The sequence below is a fragment of the Pelophylax lessonae genome, assembly GCF_965119305.1.
Source record: "Pelophylax lessonae genome assembly, chromosome: 7".
Taxonomy (NCBI): Eukaryota; Metazoa; Chordata; class Amphibia; order Anura; family Ranidae; genus Pelophylax; species Pelophylax lessonae.
In genome coordinates this window covers 124,876,180-124,896,024 of record NC_138774.1, presented here as the reverse complement: position 1 = coordinate 124,896,024, position 19,845 = coordinate 124,876,180, and the positions used below count along the sequence as shown (strand labels likewise).

The 19,845-nt window shown below is 46.8% G+C and overlaps 1 protein-coding gene across 1 annotated transcript in view; it reads right to left on the bottom strand.

Annotated features, from left to right (window-relative positions):
- LOC309559567 (transmembrane 9 superfamily member 2-like) overlaps nucleotides 1-19,845 on the bottom strand; it is a 132,250-nt gene that overhangs the window by 101,484 nt on the left and 10,921 nt on the right. The window contains exon 2 of the mRNA XM_082262876.1: nucleotides 7,883-7,950. Within this exon, the coding sequence (XP_082119002.1) occupies nucleotides 7,883-7,950 (68 nt within the window). The remainder of the gene's footprint in view (nucleotides 1-7,882; nucleotides 7,951-19,845) is intronic.

Genomic DNA, 19,845 nt, shown 5'->3' with positions numbered 1-19,845 from the left:
AAAACAGCAGCACTAAATCTAGGCAAGCAGTTTCTGTTAAAGGGGTTATAAATTCAGGTTTATCAGTTAAAAAGCCTTCTGTTTGCAGCAGTCCCCCTCAGCCCCCTTAATACTTACCTGGGCCCCCCTCTATCCAGCGATGTCTACGAGTGCCCTCAGCTGTCTGGGACTCTCTCTGAATGGCTGAGACACAGCAGTGGTGCCATTGGTATGCTGCTGTCAATTAAACTCAGTTAGCCAATCAGCAGAGATGGGGCGAGGTCGAACAGTAGCTCTGTGTCTGGATGGATACACTGAGCTGTAGCTCGGCTCGGATGCCCCCATAGCAAGCTGCTTGCTGTGGGAGCACTCAACATGAGGGATAGGCCAGGAGCTCCAGCAAGGGACGCGAGATGAGGAGGATCTGGGCTGCCCTGTGCAAAATCACTGCACAGAGGAGGTAAGTAGAACATGTTTGTCACTGATCCCCAAAAAGTGTCACTTAGTGTCAGATTTGTCCACCGCAATGTCGCAGTCCCGCTAAAAAAAAAAAAAAAAAAAAAAAAAAAAAAAAATGGCTGATCGCCATCAATACTAGTAAAAAATAAATAAAAAATGCCATAAATCTATTCCATAGTTTGTAGACCAATCAAAATACACTTAGTAGGATTTTTTTGCCACAAATATGTAGCAGAATACACATTTGCCTAAATTAATGAAAAAAAAAATCAATTTTTTTTTTTTTTTTTTTTATTTTTTAATTGGAAATTTTTTGTAGCAGAAAGGAAAAAAAAAAAAAAAAAAAAAAAAGTATTTTTGTTGACTAACCATAAAAATCATTTCTCTCATGTCCATTGACAGCTCTTGATATTCATAACAATTGGGTTATACTACCCCTACAGGAGTAGGACACTAGGCAGAAAAGAGGGGTGGGCGCTGTGTGCGTCAATGAACATCAGAGAAATGGATTTTACGGGAAGCCAAAAATCCCATTTTCTCTTTCGTTCACTAACCATTGGCACTCTCTCAAAGAGGATTAGGTCTTCTTAAACAGCAACCTGCAAAACCTTACGGCAAAAAGAAGCATCCGCAGATGCCAACACATCTACTTTATATGCAGGTTTGCAAGGTGGCCGCCTTGCAAACCTGCATCACTGATGCCTGATGATGGAAGGAGGCACTAAGCGGCCTAGTAGAGTGTGCCCCAACAAAGAAAAGGAGGAATCTGATCTCTGATGGACTAGGCCTTAGCCACGGTCTGTCTGATCCATCTGGAAAAGGTTGCAGAGGAAGCAGACAACCCTTTGCAAGATCCATCCGTAAGCACAAATAGAGTCTGACTTCCTGAAAGATTCCGTAGCTGTCAGGTACACCCTAATTAACCAGACCACATCCAAGGCATGCAAAGCAATTTCCTTTGAATGTTTTGGCCTGGGACACAGGGAAGGCAACACACTGTCTTCATTCAAATGAAAATCAGAGACAACCTTTGGAAGGAAAGACGGACAGAGACGAAGAATCACGCTATCCCTGTGAATTACCAGATAGGGTGAATGACTGGATAATTTCGCCAGATCCGACACCCTGCGTACAGAGGTGACAGCCACCATAAAGGCCACCTTCCTTGGGACAGCGTAAGCAAGGGAATTTCCCGAATATTTTCAAAGTGAGTCTTCTGTAGAGCTGAAAGAACCAAATTGAGATCCCAATGCGGCAATGGAGCCCGCATTGAAGGGACCAAATGTCGGACACCTTGCAGAAAGGTACACACCAGGGAGTGTGTGTGGCCAAAGGTCGTTGGAAGAAGACCGCCAAAGTCAACACCTGGCACTTGATGGTACTTAAGGCTAACTTCTGACCAACCCTACGTTGAAGGAAGGTTAAGATCCCAGCCACCAACAAGGAGCGAGGATGAACCCCAAGCGACTTACACGGCGCAATGTACGTCTTCCACGTACGATGGTAGATATTCCTAGAAGTAGATTTCCTAGCTTTCTACAGTGTAGGAATCACTGATTCAGATAAATCCCTATCCTTCTGCACCTGGCGTTCAACAGCCAAGCCGTCAAAGCCACCAACTGTAAGCAGGATTGAAGATCGGTCCTTGGGACAGCAGATCCTCCCTGAGAGGAAACTTCCAAGGAATGTTGGGGACCAGCCACACCAGATCGGCGTTCCAAGCCCGACGACGCCAGTCAGAAGCCACTAAGGTGACCAGAATCCCTTTTGCCTCAATCCTGTGTAGAAGTCTTGGCAGAAGCTTGAGAGGAGAGAAGGCGTAAATCAGCCGATACTGACTGTCATGGTTCTAGTCATATCCGTCAGACGGCTAGGCGTGGCCACCCCACTGGTGCCTTTCAGAGGTTTTGAACCTGTGTCCTTCTGGCTTCCCAGTCTGCAAACTAGCCTCTGAGCCACTTCAGGACTTTGGAGAACTCCTGTTTATTCCTGTATTGCCTGCAGCACTAGGGGGCTGGATTTCACCAGAGGCTCAGACCTGTCAGTAACTCTCCAGCTGTATTTGATACCTAATTAACAAGGTATAAGACACTGCCCCTCCCTAAGGGCAGTGTCAGTTCATTGATTCTGGTTTCCTGGTTTGGTTCCTGTTGTTTGAGTTCCTGCATTCCTGTTTGTTTCCGGCATTTGACCCCTGGCTTCACCTGACGGTTCTCCTGCTCTTGTCCTTGCCTGTATTTGGACCTGGTTATCCTGCACAGCCCCCGTGCACAAACTCACAGGCCAGGTGGCTTCTTACCTGGTCACCCTGGTCTGTGTTTGTTTGCAAGTGTGAGCATAAATCTCTGCCTGAATGACTCCCAACAAAGGTAAGCCCTGACAGAATGAACTGACCAAACATGGAGTCAGCAGAGATGTGCAAGATGCTAACCCTGCAAGTGTCCAGCCTGGCCCAGACTGTTTCAGAGCTGCAGCGTGAAATTCTGTTACTTAAAGGCACAGTACGCCCAGTCTCGGAACCTGCATATTCAGAGCCGTTTGTTGTCATGCCTGAGAGATTCAATGGTAGTCGTGCTTCTTTCCAGTGCTTTAAGGTGGACTGCGAAATTTTATTTGCCTTAAAGCCTCGGACATATGCCAGTGACTTTATCAAGGTCCGTGCGGCTATCAATCTGCTGTCTGGATGGATCAAGACATGGGCACACCAGATGTTGCTTGCTCAGAATCCTGTCCTTGACAGCTGGGTGTCCTTCTTGACTGCATTGGACTCGCAGTGTAAGACCTCTAGAAAACCGTCTACTCCAAGGTCAGGTTTCAGAGAATCCAAGATGCCCAGAGACAGGGAATACCAACACCACACGTCAATGTTGCCATCTTGTGAACCTGTTCATAGAGAAACTCCAGAGGTTTCCCATGTTCCTGCCGACTCTGAAGAACCCATGGAGATAGGTCTCATAAAGATAAAGACCAAATTGACACCTGATGAAAGAGACCGGAGGAGAGGCCGTGGTCTCTGCTTTTACTGTGGAGAAAGAGGGCACTTTATCTCTCTGTGCCCTACGCGCCCTCCTAGACCTCGGGCTCTCCATTTGGGTGCTGTTCAGTTATACCCAGTCAGCAATACACCTCTGTCTGTGAATTGCCAACATTGTTGTCACACAAGTTCATGTTCGTCTATGGCCAAAGGTACTCAGACCACTGGGATTGAAACCACCAATGTCCTTCAGGTACCTGATAACGTGACCTCTGTGACACTTCTGTCTAAAGCCCCAGAAGAGGCAACGCTGTCTCCTGAAGATGCAGTTCTTATTAGTACCAACACTACTTCAAGCCTGCTCGAAGAAGATATACCACCAGACTGTACCTATGCTTCTGATGGTACTGTAGTCTGCAAAAAAGACTTGCGTTTATTTGAGGAGGCATTGCGTGCCAGACGCTCCACTCCTGCTGAGGAAAATGTTCACGCCCGGCGGGCGTCCCTAAAGGGGGGGTACTGTCATGGTTCTAGTCATATCCGTCAGACGGCTAGGCGTGGCCACCCCACTGGTGCCTTTCAGAGGTTTTGAACCTGTGTCCTTCTGGCTTCCCAGTCTGCAAACTAGCCTCTGAGCCACTTCAGGACTTTGGAGAACTCCTGTTTATTCCTGTATTGCCTGCAGCACTAGGGGGCTGGATTTCACCAGAGGCTCAGACCTGTCAGTAACTCTCCAGCTGTATTTGATACCTAATTAACAAGGTATAAGACACTGCCCCTCCCTAAGGGCAGTGTCAGTTCATTGATTCTGGTTTCCTGGTTTGGTTCCTGTTGTTTGAGTTCCTGCATTCCTGTTTGTTTCCGGCATTTGACCCCTGGCTTCACCTGACGGTTCTCCTGCTCTTGTCCTTGCCTGTATTTGGACCTGGTTATCCTGCACAGCCCCCGTGCACAAACTCACAGGCCAGGTGGCTTCTTACCTGGTCACCCTGGTCTGTGTTTGTTTGCAAGTGTGAGCATAAATCTCTGCCTGAATGACTCCCAACAAAGGTAAGCCCTGACACTGACCCCACGGGGCCACCAGCGCGTCTGTGGCGTCCGCCATAGGATCGCTTGACCGAGCCACGAACCTCTGTACCTTTTTGCTGAGCCAAGACGCCAACAGATCCACCTCAGGGGTGCACCACTGGAGACACAGCTGATGAAACCCCTCAGGATGAAGGGACCACTCCCCTTGGTCCAACGCCTGCCGAGGTAATCTGTCAGCCAATTTTCCACCACAGGAATGTGTACGGCGGAGAGGGCTGGAACAAACCATTCTGCCCACCTTAGAATGCAGACTACCTCCAGAGCCACCAGGACACTTCTTGTGACCCCTTGGTGATTGACATAACCCACGGCCATGGCATTGTCCGAATGAATGCACACTGGACAACCCTGAAGACGATCCGTCCAATGATCCAGACACAGTCTGATCGCTCAGAGTTCCAAGACATTGATCGGTAGTCTGGACTCTTCCAGCGTCCAGATCCCCTAAGCAGAATGCTTGCAGAGGATGCCTCCCCAGCCGGACAGGCTGGCATCCGTGGTGACCACTGTCCAATACAAGAGGAGGAAGGATTTTCCCAGCTGAAGTGCCGCAGAACGAAGCCACCATATTAGGGACTCCCTCTTTCCCCGACTCAGCCTGATCTGATTGTCCAGAGACTGCGGAGTCTTGTCCCATTTGGTCAGAATTTCCCTTTGCCGTGACTTTGTATGGAACCGTGCAAACGGAACCGCCTCAAAAGGTAGACATCATCAGGCCCAGCACCCACATGTAAGTCTGGAGGGACGACCATCTGTTGGACAGCAGGAGGCGAATTTCAGCCTGCAATTTCTGGAGTTTGTCCAGAGGAAGGAGCACTCTGGCTAAGGCCAAGTCCAGAGTCAGGCCCAGATAGTCCAGCTTTGTGGACAGAGCCAGAGCAGAATACAAAATCCAGCCTAACTCCCACAGAGGTCGTATTGTGACCTCCAGGTTTCCACCAGAGCAGGAGGGACATTCCGCTTGCAGAAGGAGATTGTCCAAGTAGCTCAGTACCGCAATCCTTCGTTGGCGTAGCAAAGCTAGCACCGGGGCTAATACTTTTGTGAAGACCCGAGGAACAGAGGCAAGACCAAAGGGTAACACCACAAACTGATAATGCTCCTCCCCCACAGCAAAGCGGAGAAAACGCTGGTGACTGGCACATATTGGAATGTTAAGGTAGGCATTCTTGATATCAATAGAGGCGAAGAAATCTCCAACGCAGGGATGCCACCACCGTTTGAATGGATTCCATTCTGAACTCCTGTACCCGCACAAACCAGATGAGCGCCTTGAGGTCCAGGTTTGGACGCACTTTGCCTTCCTTCTTAGGGACTGTGAACAGGTTTGAGTGAAAAACCCTGAAATTGTTCCAAAGTCGGAACCGGGACAATTACCCCTTGAAGGAACAGGTCTTGTACCGCCCCAGACAGGCCCTGTAAGCGGTCTGGGGACAGTGGTAAGTTGGAAGTAAAAAAAAAAAATTGCAGAGGGACAACAGCAAAACTTGATCTTGTAGCCGGACCGAATGACTTAGTGGACCCACTTGTCTTGCACCAGGGAAGTCCACGGATCCGTAAACCAGTGAAGACGTCCCCCCACCCCCGATACGGGTGAGGGTGCACCTTCATGCTGAAGAAGCCTTGTCCATGGGTCTGGAGAAGCCCAATCTTGGCTTGCCAGACCAGGTTTGTTTGGATCCTCCTAAAGAGGCTCTGAAAGGCCTCAAGCCCTTGTCAGTCGACCCTGTGGGACAAAAAAAACGTATGAGCTGAGATAGAAGGCCCATGTCTACAACTAGGTTTCTTGCCCTTAGTAGCCGGCAGAAGAAACGTTTTCTTCCTAGCCCCCCCCCCCCCCCCCCCCCCGTGAGACCTTTAATGAGGTCATCCAGGGTAGCTCCAAACAGGCAATTCCCTTGGAAAGGAAGATCAGCCAAGGCCTTTTTTGAAGTCTGATTCGCAGATCAGAACTTGAGCCAAAAAGCACGCCGAAGGACCACTGTCAAAACATGGAGAGGAGCCATCAGGGGAGCCGCATTCAAAGAGGCATCACAGATAAACTGTAGCCACTGTAACAGCTGGTCCAAGAGCTTGGCAAAAGCAGGGCGGAGAAGTTTCCCCTCCAGGTCACGGTGTAAAAACTTAGGCCACTCGGTCAGAGTTTGCAACACTAGGGCAATGGTGAATACAGGCCTTATTGCCGAACCAGCCAGAGTGTACATATTGCGGGCCACAGCCTCTGCCTTCCGGTCAGCTGGATACTTGAAGGCTGGGGACTCTTCAACCGGAGTCATGGTTGCCTTGTACAATCCGGAAACAGGAGGGCCCACCAACGGTGGCACAGTCCACTTTTTAACCACTTGCCTAGAGGGCACGTAAACCCCCTTCCTGCCCAGGCCAATTTTCAGCTTTCAGTGCTGTCACACTGTAAAAGGACAATTGCGCGGTCATGCAAAACTGTACCCAAATGACATTTTTATCATTTTTTTTTCAAACAAATAGAGCTTTCTTTTGGGGGTATTTAATCACTACTAGGGTTTTTATTTTTTTTTCCTGGACAAAGAAAAAAAAAAAAGGCCAAAAATTTTGAAAAATAAAAAAACAGTTTTTATAGTTAGTTATAAAATTTTGAAAACAGGTAATTTTTCTCCTTCATTGATGTGCGCTGATGAGGCGGCACTGATGAGCCCTGACAGGCACTGATAGGCTGCACTGATGGGCACTAATAAGGGGGCAGGGATGGGCAGCACCAGTAGGTGGTGCTGAAGGGCACTAATTGGCAGCACTGATGGGCACTAATAGGTGCACTGATGGGCAATGATAGGCACTGGTAGGTGACACATTATGGGGCACTGTTTGTCACTGGTAGGTGGCACTACTGGGCATTGGTAGGTGGGTGGCACTAGTGGGGACTGATAATTCATTTCCTCTTCGGGACTGATGTCCCTCTGAAGCAGCCGGCGATCGTTTTTTTTTTTCTCCTCACACTGACAGTGTGAGGAGAAAAAAAACAAACAGCTGATCGCAAGCTGCTGTTTACTTTACATGATCAGCTGTCATTGGCTGACAGCTGATCACGTGGTTAGGGGGCGGGATCGCCCCCTTACTCCGATCTGGGATCAGGCGAGTCTCATGGACTCGCTGATCACAGAGCGAATCGGGCGCGCTCCGCAGGGAGCGCGCAGGTCGCTCATGCACAGGTAAAGCACAAAGACGTGAGAAGATCCACTGCTTTCAGCAGGACCAAAAACAGAATTTACCAAGACAGAAACAGACAGGGCCACTTTAAAACAAAACAAAAAAAATACTGTTCATATACATAGAATTTACTAAACACATATGAACAGAAAAAAAAATGAAATATAATTTAGAGCTGTGTAGAAGAGTCTTGCTACTTACCTGTCATACTCATATGGCAGAACCGATTCTACAGAGTCCAGTCGATTTACGAAGAGTTGAATGTCTGACTAAAAAAAAAAATATATATATATCAAGGTTAGTAAAAAATAGTTTAATCACAAGAGAAATCAAAATAATCCAAAATGAACAGGTCTAATACAACAATACGAGAAGCAGGATGATTCAATAAAAAAAATAAATTAAAAAAAATCTGAAATCTGTTAAAAAGCCAACTAGCACTTTATAAATGTAAGGAACTTAGGGCTTTTCCTTTTTGGAGTGCTTTGTGATAAGTGTACTTTATTTTTGAATACATACAGTTGTGTTCAAAATTATTCAACCCCCAATGCTGTAAAGGGTTTTAGGGAATTTAGTGTACATTTGTAATTGTATTCAGAATGAAATCCTACAAGGACTTCTTAAAGAACCATATGCAACTAAAATGACATCAATTGGTTTTGTAATACAGTAGTAAATGTTTCTTTTGTTAATTCTTCATTGACACAATTATTTAACCCCTTAACCACTTGCCGACTGCCTAACGCCGATCTACGTCGGCAGTCAGCCCAGCCCCTCACAGGCAAAGTGACGTAGGGCTACGTCACTAGCTTGTGAGGGTCTAGGGAGCAGCTGACTTCGACTGCTGTGCACTACCTGAAGCGTAGAGTGGAGAAAAGTCCCCGTGTGACTGCTGAGGAACTGAGAAAAGATTTGTCAGATGTGGGTACTGAAGTTTCTGCTCAGACAATACGGCGCACACTGCGTAATGAGGGCCTCCATGCCAGAACTCCCAGGCGCACCACCTTGCTGTCTCCAAAGAATAAGAAGAGTCGACTGCAGTATGCCAAAAGTCATGTGGACAAACCACAGAAGTTTTGGGATAGTGTTCTGAGGACTGATGAAACAAAATTAGAACTGTTTGGGCCCATGGATCAACGCTATGTTTGGAGGAGGAAGTGTTCTGAGGACTGATGAAACAAAATTAGAACTGTTTGGGCCCATGGATCAACGCTATGTTTGGAGGAGGAAGAACAAGGCCTATGAAGAAAAGAACACCTTGCCTACTGTGAAGCATGGCGGGGGGTCAATCATGCTTTGGGGCTGTTTTGCTTCTGCAGGTACAGGGAAGCTTCAGCGTGTGCAAGGTACCATGAATTCTCTTCAGTACCAGGAGATATTGGATGACAATGTGATGCAGTCCGTCACAAACCTGAGGCTTGGGAGACGTTGGACCTTTCAACAGGACAATGATCCCAAGCATACCTCCAAGTCCACTAGAGCATGGGTGCAGATTAAAGGCTGGAACATTTTGGAGTGGCCATCACAGTCCCCAGACTTAAATCAGATTGAGAACTCTAAAATCCAGGTGTTTGCAGACCTATCTCAGCACACGTTACAGAAGAGAAGAGTTCTCCACCCACTCACAAAAGTCCTGAGAAACCATTCCATTGTCTACAAGTGGGGATTCCCTGTAAAGCTCACCATCACTTATAACAACAAGGCACATGTCATCACTTCTCTGCAGGATGGTTTGCGGCTTCTACAGACCTGGGGTATCTTGCCTGATCAAAGCTCCGCCCCACTGGTGCCCTCTGGCCGTATTTCCCCACTACCTGAGGAGTGGCACACTGTATCTCACAAAAAGAAGGGGAAGAAATCATCCAAGGGACAGCCGTCTCCGGCTTTAAGCAATAGTTCCCCTCCCTGAGTCTGACCACTGTGACTGCCTTTACCCCCTTACAACATGTGCAGTATACCTGCTTACGAGTTTCATCTCCCTTTTTTAACTTTGCCGAACGTTAACCAGGTTTATTCCTTTGTTCCACTACTTTTCTTTTTTATTTTTTTCCTGATGTGGGTCAGCAGCATCATCGAGCCAGCTTTGGAGTTCAGCAGACAGCCTCCGGATCCCTCGGATCGAAGTTTCCCCGGGCCATGGATACGCCTATGGGAGTCACCTCTGCCAATCCTCAGGTGCAGCCGGGATCCAGGTAACGCCATTCTTCTCCTTAAGCTTTCACCATGACTATTACTATCACATCTTTTAATGTTCGTGGCCTAAACCACCCGGCCAAGCGGTCCTCCATGTGGAAGGAAGCTCTGCAGCTCAAGAGCGATGTCTTGTGCACCCAGGAGACCCATTTTCAGAGTTCCCGACCACCAACTTTGTCCCACAGAAACTTCCCGCATGTTTTTACATCATCAGACCCATTTTCAGAGTTCCCGACCACCAACTTTGTCCCACAGAAACTTCCCGCATGTTTTTACATCATCAGCCCCGCAGAAACGCAAAGGTGTCCTCATTGCAATTAGAGACTCTATTGCCTTTGCCCTGCGCAATCTTTTAGTAGATCCAAATGGGCGCTACATACTCCTGCAATGCGAAATGAATAATGCCCCCTACACGGTGCTCAATGCATATGCCCCTAACACCCGCCAATTGTGTTTCTGGAGAAAAATGTTTCGTATGTTGGACAAGCATAGATATGGATCTGTGGTGGTCTGTGGGGATTTTAATTTAACGGCTGACCCCACCCTGGACACTTCATCCAACCCTAGACGCCCACCCCCTGCTTTACAATCCCTCCTTCATGAGGTGGACTTGTTTGACGCTTGGAGGTGCCTTCACCCAGGCGAACGTGACTACTCTTATCACTCTCAAAGGCATAATGTATATTCCCGCATAGACATGGTATTGGTTGACAAACACTTGTTGCAATCTGTCCAGAACTCGACCATTCACAACATCACTTGGTCGGACCATGCCCCGGTGACGGTTACGCTTCAGGAACATCGTTCTCCAAGCCCTACTTATTTGTGGCGGGCAAACAGTCAGGTGTTGGACTCTCCTCAACATGCCTCCCACATTAAGCGGCACCTTGAGGAGTACTTCCAGCACAATGCGGGGTCGGTTTCTGATCCCACGATAGTGTGGTGTGCCCACAAGGCTTTTATGAGGGGTGTTCTTATAAAACTGTGTGCGCAACTTAAGAGGCAGAGGACACGGCGCCTGGACGGGCTCCTGGCTGAGATCGCCCGCTTAGAACCCCCTCAACAAATCTTCCCCATCCCCGCGTCTAGCCCAACAATTAAAGGACCATAGGTCCACCTTGCGGGATCTCTTGGAGGACCAGCAGGACAAATATTTCCGAGCTCTCAAATTGTCACACTACTCGGCCGGTAACAAGGCTGGGAAGTTGCTGGCTAACAAGTTAAAAGCTAAACGACTCAAAAGTAAAAATAGCATATCTCATAAACCCCACCAATAATACTAAAATCACGAACCCCCAAGAAATTGCTGACTCCTTTGCCAATTATTACGAAACTTTATACAATTTAAAACATGATCCAGATACCCCACAACCAACGGAGGCAATCATTTCTTCCTTTCTAGACTCTCTCAACCTACCGCTTCTCTCCACTTCTCAGCTACGGGACTTGAACGCCCCGATTTCGGCTGAGGAGGTGGAACGGGCAATCCGTACACTGCCGACGGGGAAGTCTCCGGGACCGGATGGCCTCCCCAACCTATACTATAAAAAGTTTATGTCGACCCTCAGTCCGCACCTAGCCAAGCTGTACGCGGCAGCTGTGTCCTCTGCCTCTATGCCTACTGAATTACTTCAAGCGTATGTTGTAACATTGCCCAAGCCCGGTAAGGACCCTACCTCTCCTCCCAATTTTAGGCCAATATCGCTATTGAACACAGATGTGAAATTGTACGCAAAGGTTTTGGCCCTTAGACTTCACCCCATCCTACCGGATCTTATCAATTCGGACCAATCGGGCTTTATCAAAGGCCGCCAGGCCTCAGATGCAACCAGGAGGGTCATCGGGCTTGTGGACAGGGCTGGGTCCGGTCGGGTGCCTTCTCTGCTACTCTCATTGGACGCGGAGAAGGCATTCGACCGGGTCCACTGTTTATATATGTCTAGAGTGTTGCAGAAGTTTGGATTTCAGGGCCCCATATTACAGGCTATACTGGCGCTGTACTCCAACCCCTCGGCAAAGGTCTATAACTCCAATATGCTCTCTAGGGCCTTTCCAATTACGAACGGGACGAGGCAGGGCTGCCCATTGTCACCCTCTATTTTTAATCTGCTCATTAAGCCTCTGGCAGAGGCTGTGAGGTCCTCCGCGAACATTAGGGGTATCACCACCTCCTCTAGATCACATGTTATAGGTTTATTCGCGGACAATGTCATTGTCCTCATGTCAGACCCTGAGAGGTCCCTGGCTGCCATGCATTCCCTGCTGCAGCAGTTTAGCTTAGTCTCTTACTACAAGGCCAACTTTGCGAAATCTCTAATCTTGCCGCTTAGCCTATCCCAAAATCTGTGCCAAAAATTGAAGAGCTTATACCCTTATACATGGAAGCAAAACAGCATCCCGTATCTGGGAATTCACCTGACACCCAAGGTGGAACTGCTGGCTGAGGCAAATTTCCCGCCCCTCATTACAAAAATTGAGCAGGAATGTCGTAGAATCTCCACTTCTGAACTCACTTGGTCGGGCCGCCTTGCCTCGTTCAAGATGCTAATTTTACCCCAGATTTTGTATATGTTTCGGACTCTGGTGATCCCGATACCCCGAAAAATTTTGGCGTCACTACAGGCGGCACTCAAGTGCTTAGTATGGAGAGGCAAGAGACCTAGGAGCACTCATTCATTCCTGATCAAGCGTTGGTCTGCAGGGGGAATGGGCATGATTGACATCAAGGACTACCTTGTGGCTACCCATTTGGCCTCATTGAGGCACTGGGTGGACCCAACGTTCCCAACTGTATGGAGCAACATGGAGGCTGAGATCTGCTCTCCCCTCCCCCTGCGGATGATGCTTTTGGCGGATGTGTGGAGCCCCAGAACACTGAAAGTGCTCCCTGTCTCGGTCCAGGCTTCTCTTTTGGCCTGGCGCGAATTCAGGGCGAAAGCGCTCCAACCCTCCCTGATGACAAGGGTACCGGTTCCGATGGGGGTGTTGGAGCTTGCTATCCCCCACACCTCTCTTCGACACTGGACTAGTAGAGGTATGGCCACCTTAGACCACATCTTGTCGGGAGATAGTTTGAAATCATTTGCCAGCCTGCAGGAAGAATATTCGCTTCCATCCACCGAACACTACTTGTACCTCCGCATAGCTCACTTCCTTCGTTCCTTAGTTACGCCTCACATATACATACCGACACAGGGTTGGAAGTTCCTAATGGGCGGCTTACGCTCGGTCAAAGGAACATCCCTCTTCTACAACTCCCTTCAACGCAAAGAGGAATATAGTAAGACAGTCCTCTTTCTGAAATGGGAGAAGGACCTGGATACCACGTTCACTGACAAGCAGTGGCAGGCAGCTTTTCGGTCCGTACGACAATCCTCGTCATGCACTAACCATTGGGAACTGTCGCAAAAGATAAATTTGAGATGGTATCTTACACCGTATAGATTGTCTAAATTTATGACTGATTACTCGCCTCTATGCTGGAGAGGATGCGGTGAGGTGGCCCATATCACCCATGTGTTTTGGTCCTGTGGACACCTGAGGAGCTTCTGGAACGAATTGTTCTCCATAATCTCCAGTATTACTGGGGTGCTGACCCGCCCCTCTACAGCGTTGGCTATATTAAACATAGGGACTGAGGCCTTTCCTCTGGATTGCTGCAATGTGGTCACTCACATACTGCTGGCGGCCCGCACCCTCATAACTAGACAATGGAAATCAACGGCGGCTCCTAACGCCTCAGAAGCTATCGCGTTGGTAAAAACTAACTTTGCCTATGAAAAGCTGCTCGCCTACAAGTCGGGACGAGGTGTCAGGTTTGACAAAAATTGGTCCAGATGGACCTCTTGGGTATCGGACAAACACTGATTACATGTTTATATGATTGCTAGAACTCATTGGTGCTCTGCTGACCCACTGTTGTTTTTGTTATTTTTATTATTATTATTTTTGATGTTTATTGTCATTGCAAGGCATACACTACCTTCAAATATAGGACTCTATCAAGTAGTCATGCCATATGGCAGAGGCCCTAGGTATGTTTGCCTGGAAGCCTCCAGGTTGTTGTACTCAAGCTCTCCTGGTACCCCCCCCTCTTCTTGTATGATGTTTGCCTAACTCTCTTCCTCTCCCCCTACTACCCCATTTCCACCCTCTCTCCCTCTTACTTCCGCTACTCGTATCCTTCTATCTTCCCCCCCTATCGCTTCTTGTCGTCTCCCCCCCCCTCTCCCTTCTTACCCCTCACCCCCACCTCCCTCCCCGCTCCCTTCCTACGCTTCCTCTCCCTCTTGTCCTCCTCCTCCTTCCTCTCCCTTTCTCTACTCTCCCCTCCTTACCTGGTGACTCCTCGCTTCTTCTCGCCCCCTTGGCACCTACCACTCTTTTCCCTCTACCCTCCCTTCCCATTCCTCATCCCTTTTCCTCCCCCCTCTAGTCAACCCCCTCCCCCCCATCTCCCCCTCCCTCCTCCCCCTCCCCCCCCCCCCCGCTCCTTCTTGCCCACTTCCCCCTTCCTCTCATCCCTTCCTCAGCCCTCTTAGCCTCCCTTTCCATCCACCTCCACCACACTACTGTGCGCATCCTCATCACATTGGCCTTCCCTATCTACCCTCCCTATTCAATAGCCTTACTCGATCTTAGAATCGCAAACGATGCTTAGTACAAGACCTATATTGTTTATATCATAAATTTGGACAGGGAGCAAGAGAATATGGACAGGGTACCGAGAGAGCAATTGAGATCTCACATATCTCTGAGTATCTAAATGTATTTACATACACTGCCTTTGACCATGTTACAATGTTATTCGGTGATGTTGTTATTCGGCTGTATGCTAATATCACAATATCACTCTACTGTGTGTACCATGATAGACTATGCAATGACTTTGGTTATGACTATGTTTGTTTGTATCTCCTAAAAATCAATAAAAAATTTTCAATGGAAAAAAAAAAAAAAAACTGATAATGATGTGAGCACAGAAAATACATTTGTGGTTATTTCATTATAAATGTTATGTTATATTTGTCTGACCTACACGTGCCTCTTTGATTTAATTGTAAGCAGGATGACTGAATGATCAAAATCAATGTCAAACTGGCCAAAACAATCAATTTCAGTGGGGGTTGAATAATTTTTAACACAACTGTAAATCATCAATTTATTTTTGTGATACATTACTACTATAATAGAACGAGAAAAAAAAAAAAAGAAGCACACATTCTTGGCACACCTCACAGGAGTTATGCCATTGCAGTCAATCAAGATGGTGAAGACTTTGAACCCAGAAGAAGGCTGAGTGAAAATATAAGCAGGGAGCGATGGGAGGGGAGTTTAGTTAAAATTTTCTTTGTGGGGAAAGGTTTGCTTTAAAACTGGTGGCCCACCAGCTGTTGCGGAACTACAAGTCCCATCATGCCTCTGCCTGTGGGACTCATGCTTGTAACTGTCAGCCTTGCAATGCCTCATGGGACTTGTAGTTCCGCAACAGCTGGATGGCCGTCAGTTTGACACCTGTTAGGACCATTGACAGGTATATATTGTAGGCTGAATCCCAACTGAAGATATTTATTAAAACGCAATAACTTCTGCGCAAACCAATCAAAATACGCTTACTGCGATTTTTTTTTACCAAAAATATGTAGCAGAAAACAAATTGGCCAAAAATGATAAAAAATGTTGATTTTTACATTTTTTGGGGGGGAATTTCATATTAAAAAAATGTGAAAAATATTGTTATTTTTTCAAAATTTTTACAATTTTTTGTTTATAGCGCAAAAAGTAAAAATCGCACAGGTGATCAAATACCACCAAAAGAAAGCTCTGTTTGTGGGGGAAAAAAAGGACATAAATTTTGTTTGGTTATGGCGTTGCATGACCGCGCAATTGTCCGTTAAAGTCGCACAGTGCCGAATCGCAAAAAGTGGCCCAGACGTAAGACAGCAAAATCCTCCGGTGGCAAAGTGGCTAAAAATCCCCACTCCAATTTTCTCTTCCTCCATGATCTATGGGTGGTTGAGGTTTTTTTTACTACTTCTAAAACGTTTTCCTGACACCAAGAGAAAAAAAAGTGACAGGGGAGGAACTTCCAGCTGATTGACAGTCTCTTTTCCTATGAGATGATGAGATGTGTAAAGGTGGGGTTTCTTCCCTCCAATCAGCTCTCAGAGCTCTCATCACTGAGCTCTGCAGAGAGTCATTTTAGCTCTCCATCCCATTTTTTCTGAAGTCTTAGAGAAGCTTTTATCTTATTATAAATTCTGGACTTGGATCGGATGTAAAGAGAAGACCGCAAATAAAAAAGGTAGAACATATAGGATAATTATTCTCATTTGTGTGTATCACCTGAGACCAGTCACTTCACTGTCTATATGGTTTATAAACACTTTAACCACTTGCCTACTGGGCACTTAAACCCCCCTCCTGCCCAGACCAATTTTTAGCTTTCAGTGCTCTCACACTTTGAATGACAATTGCTTGGTCATGCAACACTGAACCCATATGAATTTTTTGTCCTTTTTTTCATAGAAATAGAGCTTTCTTTTGGTGGTATTTAATCACCACTGGGCTTTTTATTGTGTGCACTATAAATGAAAAAAGACCGAAAATTAAAAAAAAAAAGTTTTTTTTTAGTTTCCGTTATAAAATTTTGAAAATTAGCAATTTTTCATCATAAATTTTGGCCAAAATTTATACTTCTACATATCTTTGGTAAAAATAACCCAAATAAGTGTATATTGTTTGGTCTGCATGAAAGTTAGAGAGTCTACAAGCTATTATGCTAATCATTGAAAATTGATCACACCTAATGTAGTGACAGCCTATCTCCATTTCTTGAGACCCTAACAAGCCAGGAAAGTACAAATGACCCCCAAATGACCCCTTTTTGGAAAGGTGATGCTGATGGCACTTATGACACCGACAATGGCATTGTGGGCACTGGCACAGTGACACTAATGGCACTGATAGCACCGATGACACTGATTACACTGTAGGCCCTTTTGACACGGTGAAACTGAGACGTGACACTGGTGGCACTGATGACTGATGGGCACGGTGACACTGATGGACAGGGTTACAATGATGGGCACACTGATTGGCTCTGAGATGGGCACACTGGCACTGTGGGCACCCCGATTGGCACTCAGATCGCTCTCAACGCTCAATTTACACAGATCTCTCCTTCCTCACACGCAGTCTCTGTGTGAGGAAGGAGAGCTGTCACTGAGAGATGATCTCATATGTTTACATTTGAGATCATCTCTCATTGGACGTTCCGATCACGTGGCAAATGGCCGCTGTGATTGGCCATTCACCACGATCTGTGATTGGCTGTGTCCAAGGGACACGGCCGACACAGATTTTCCCCGATGCGCGCTCGCGGAAGCGCACGGGGAGCCTGTTACTGGGAGGCCTTTTAAGGAGGAGTTTAAAGACGGCCTTCCGGAAATTAGAGCCCACGCTGTAGCTGTCTTTCGGCTATAGCGCGGGCGCGATCAGGTTAAAGCCCATTCAAAGGGCCACTGGCAGTCATTGGAAGGGGTTAAGTGCCACAATGGTATTTGACTTGGTTCACACACGCTGCGGTCCAGTGAGTCCCTGTTCAGTGACAAATCAGGTCTGAATATTTGGCTAAATTCAGATATGAAACTGAGCAAAAAACGCACAGAACCCTTCTGCAAACTGGCCACAGCCAACATGGCGCTGCGTGAACCGGCTCCACTGAGAGCTGGGCACACTCTCCTGTCATGTGAATTAGATGCGGGGAAACCTCCATCCAATTCACAGAAGTGTGAACCCGACCTTACAGCTGTACTTTTGGTTGACTGTTTCTTATCTTATTAGCACAGTTGTCACTCACAAGTATCTCAGCAATCACTAACTTTTATGAAGCCGTTATGTGTCAGGCCAGGAAGTTCAAGGGGGGAAAAAAAATGCATCTTCAATCAGAACTGATAAAGAGACTGAAAATGTGTCTGTCCTATCAATGCTGTTATCTAAACAGTTCCAGGCATTTATATCTAGTTCATGACCATAGTTTGTTTAAAAGGGTCTGCTCATACATGTCATGCTATACTGAACTAAAGTATATTAGTCTCCAGGTGTGCCAGCCTTATTCTAGACACCCAGGGGTCACCATACACTTTACAATCTGACCATACAATCTTTGTACAATCAAATTTTGATTTACAAAAATTATATAATAATATGAGGACCTACCTAATCTATCCAATTGTTTTGTATCTAATTAGACAGACCCTTGCGCTACATAGTTGTTGAGTTGTTGGTAGAGCTTAAAGCGAAACTTCATTCTCTCAATCAACATTGGTTGTTTTAAGTGCCGGGTCACACTTGTGCGATGCGGGAAGGCTGCGAATTCGCAGCCTGTTCCCGCATCGCAAACGCACATCTGGTTGTTCACACTGCTATATGCGATACACAGGGGGTGGCAAATGTTAACGACACCCCCAGTTTGATCGCATATATCGCAGTGCGATCTGACAGTTCGCACAGAATCGGATCGCACTAGTGTGAACCACTGTGCGATCCGATCCTGATGCGGCTGAAAAAAAGGGTCCTGTGCGACTTATGTGCGGGTGCAGTGATAATTTAGCCATACAAAGTGTATTGCTGAATTCGCACTACACATCCGATCGCATGTAATGAAGGAGCAGTGCGCTCGATATTACATGTGATCGCCGCACACGCTATAGTGTGAACCGGCACTTAATCCCTATGCTGCCAGTGTTAGTAAATAGAAAGGAGAGTTATATTATATTATATTTACTTGTGTTAAACTTTTTTTTTTTCAGTAAGGCCCCTTTCACACGAATGATCCGATCAGATCCGCCTGTTAGTTTTTTAGGCGGATCTGATCGGATCCTCCATGCAGCTCTATGGAGCAGCTGATGTCATTGGTGACATGTACGCTGACACCCGCTGCCATCCGCATCCGATCCTGTCCGTGAAATCCAGACGGATGGAAACCCTATTTTCCGTCCGTCCAGGGGATCGGATGGGATCGGATGAGAGCGGACATGCGGTCCGCTCTCATCCGATTCCCCCATAGAGAGCAGCGGGGCTCTGACACCTCCCTTTCCGCACACAGAGCCAAGAGGGAGCTGTCACCTGTCTGCTCAGCGGGGATCGGCGGATCAATCCCCCGCTGAGCAGCACGGACTCTGCCAATGGAGGCGGACCGTGTGAAAGGACCCGTACTATCTGCTTTCCAGGCCTAGGCAAATTATGTCATACATTATTATTATTATTATTGAGGATTTATATATCGCCAGCAGTTTACAATATAAAACGGGAGACAACACAGTTCCAATACAATAAAATACAAGAGGATTAAGAGGGCCCTGCTCAGAAGAGCTTACAATCTAATCCAAAGAGTCTTCAGGAGGGGCTTTCCGAGCCAAGCACACTCTCCTGCCTGCATGCCTGTGCGAAGGGCAGATGGATTCCAGGAAGTAAATGCCACATGAATGACCTGCCCTTACTCAAGATGGCCACAGCCAGAAGTGCTAGGGGGGGTGTTTTTCATAGTGATTTCTCAGCAACATAAAGCATGGAAACATGGATGTAGCAGCTTGCTTTGAATATTAAAAATGAACTAAATAGCGTTTTTGGTTTGTGAAGCTCAGATTCACTGTAGCTGCACATCCGTTACAATCTAATTATTCAATCTCCTTTAGATCTACCAATAAGTATGTCGTGCAAGGACCTACCCAATTGGATACATTGGGTAGGTCTTCACATTACATACTTTTGTTAAATCTAAACTTGATTGTACAAGGATTGTATAGTCAGATTGTAAAGTGTATGGGGACACTAAAAGATTGTATAGATAATGTGTATGCTGAACTTTAACAATACCAATTTTTTTTAAATGTGGAAATCTCTAGAAAGTGAGCCGTAGGTTATACAGTATACGACTACCTACCACCACTGCAAAGGTACACTGAGGT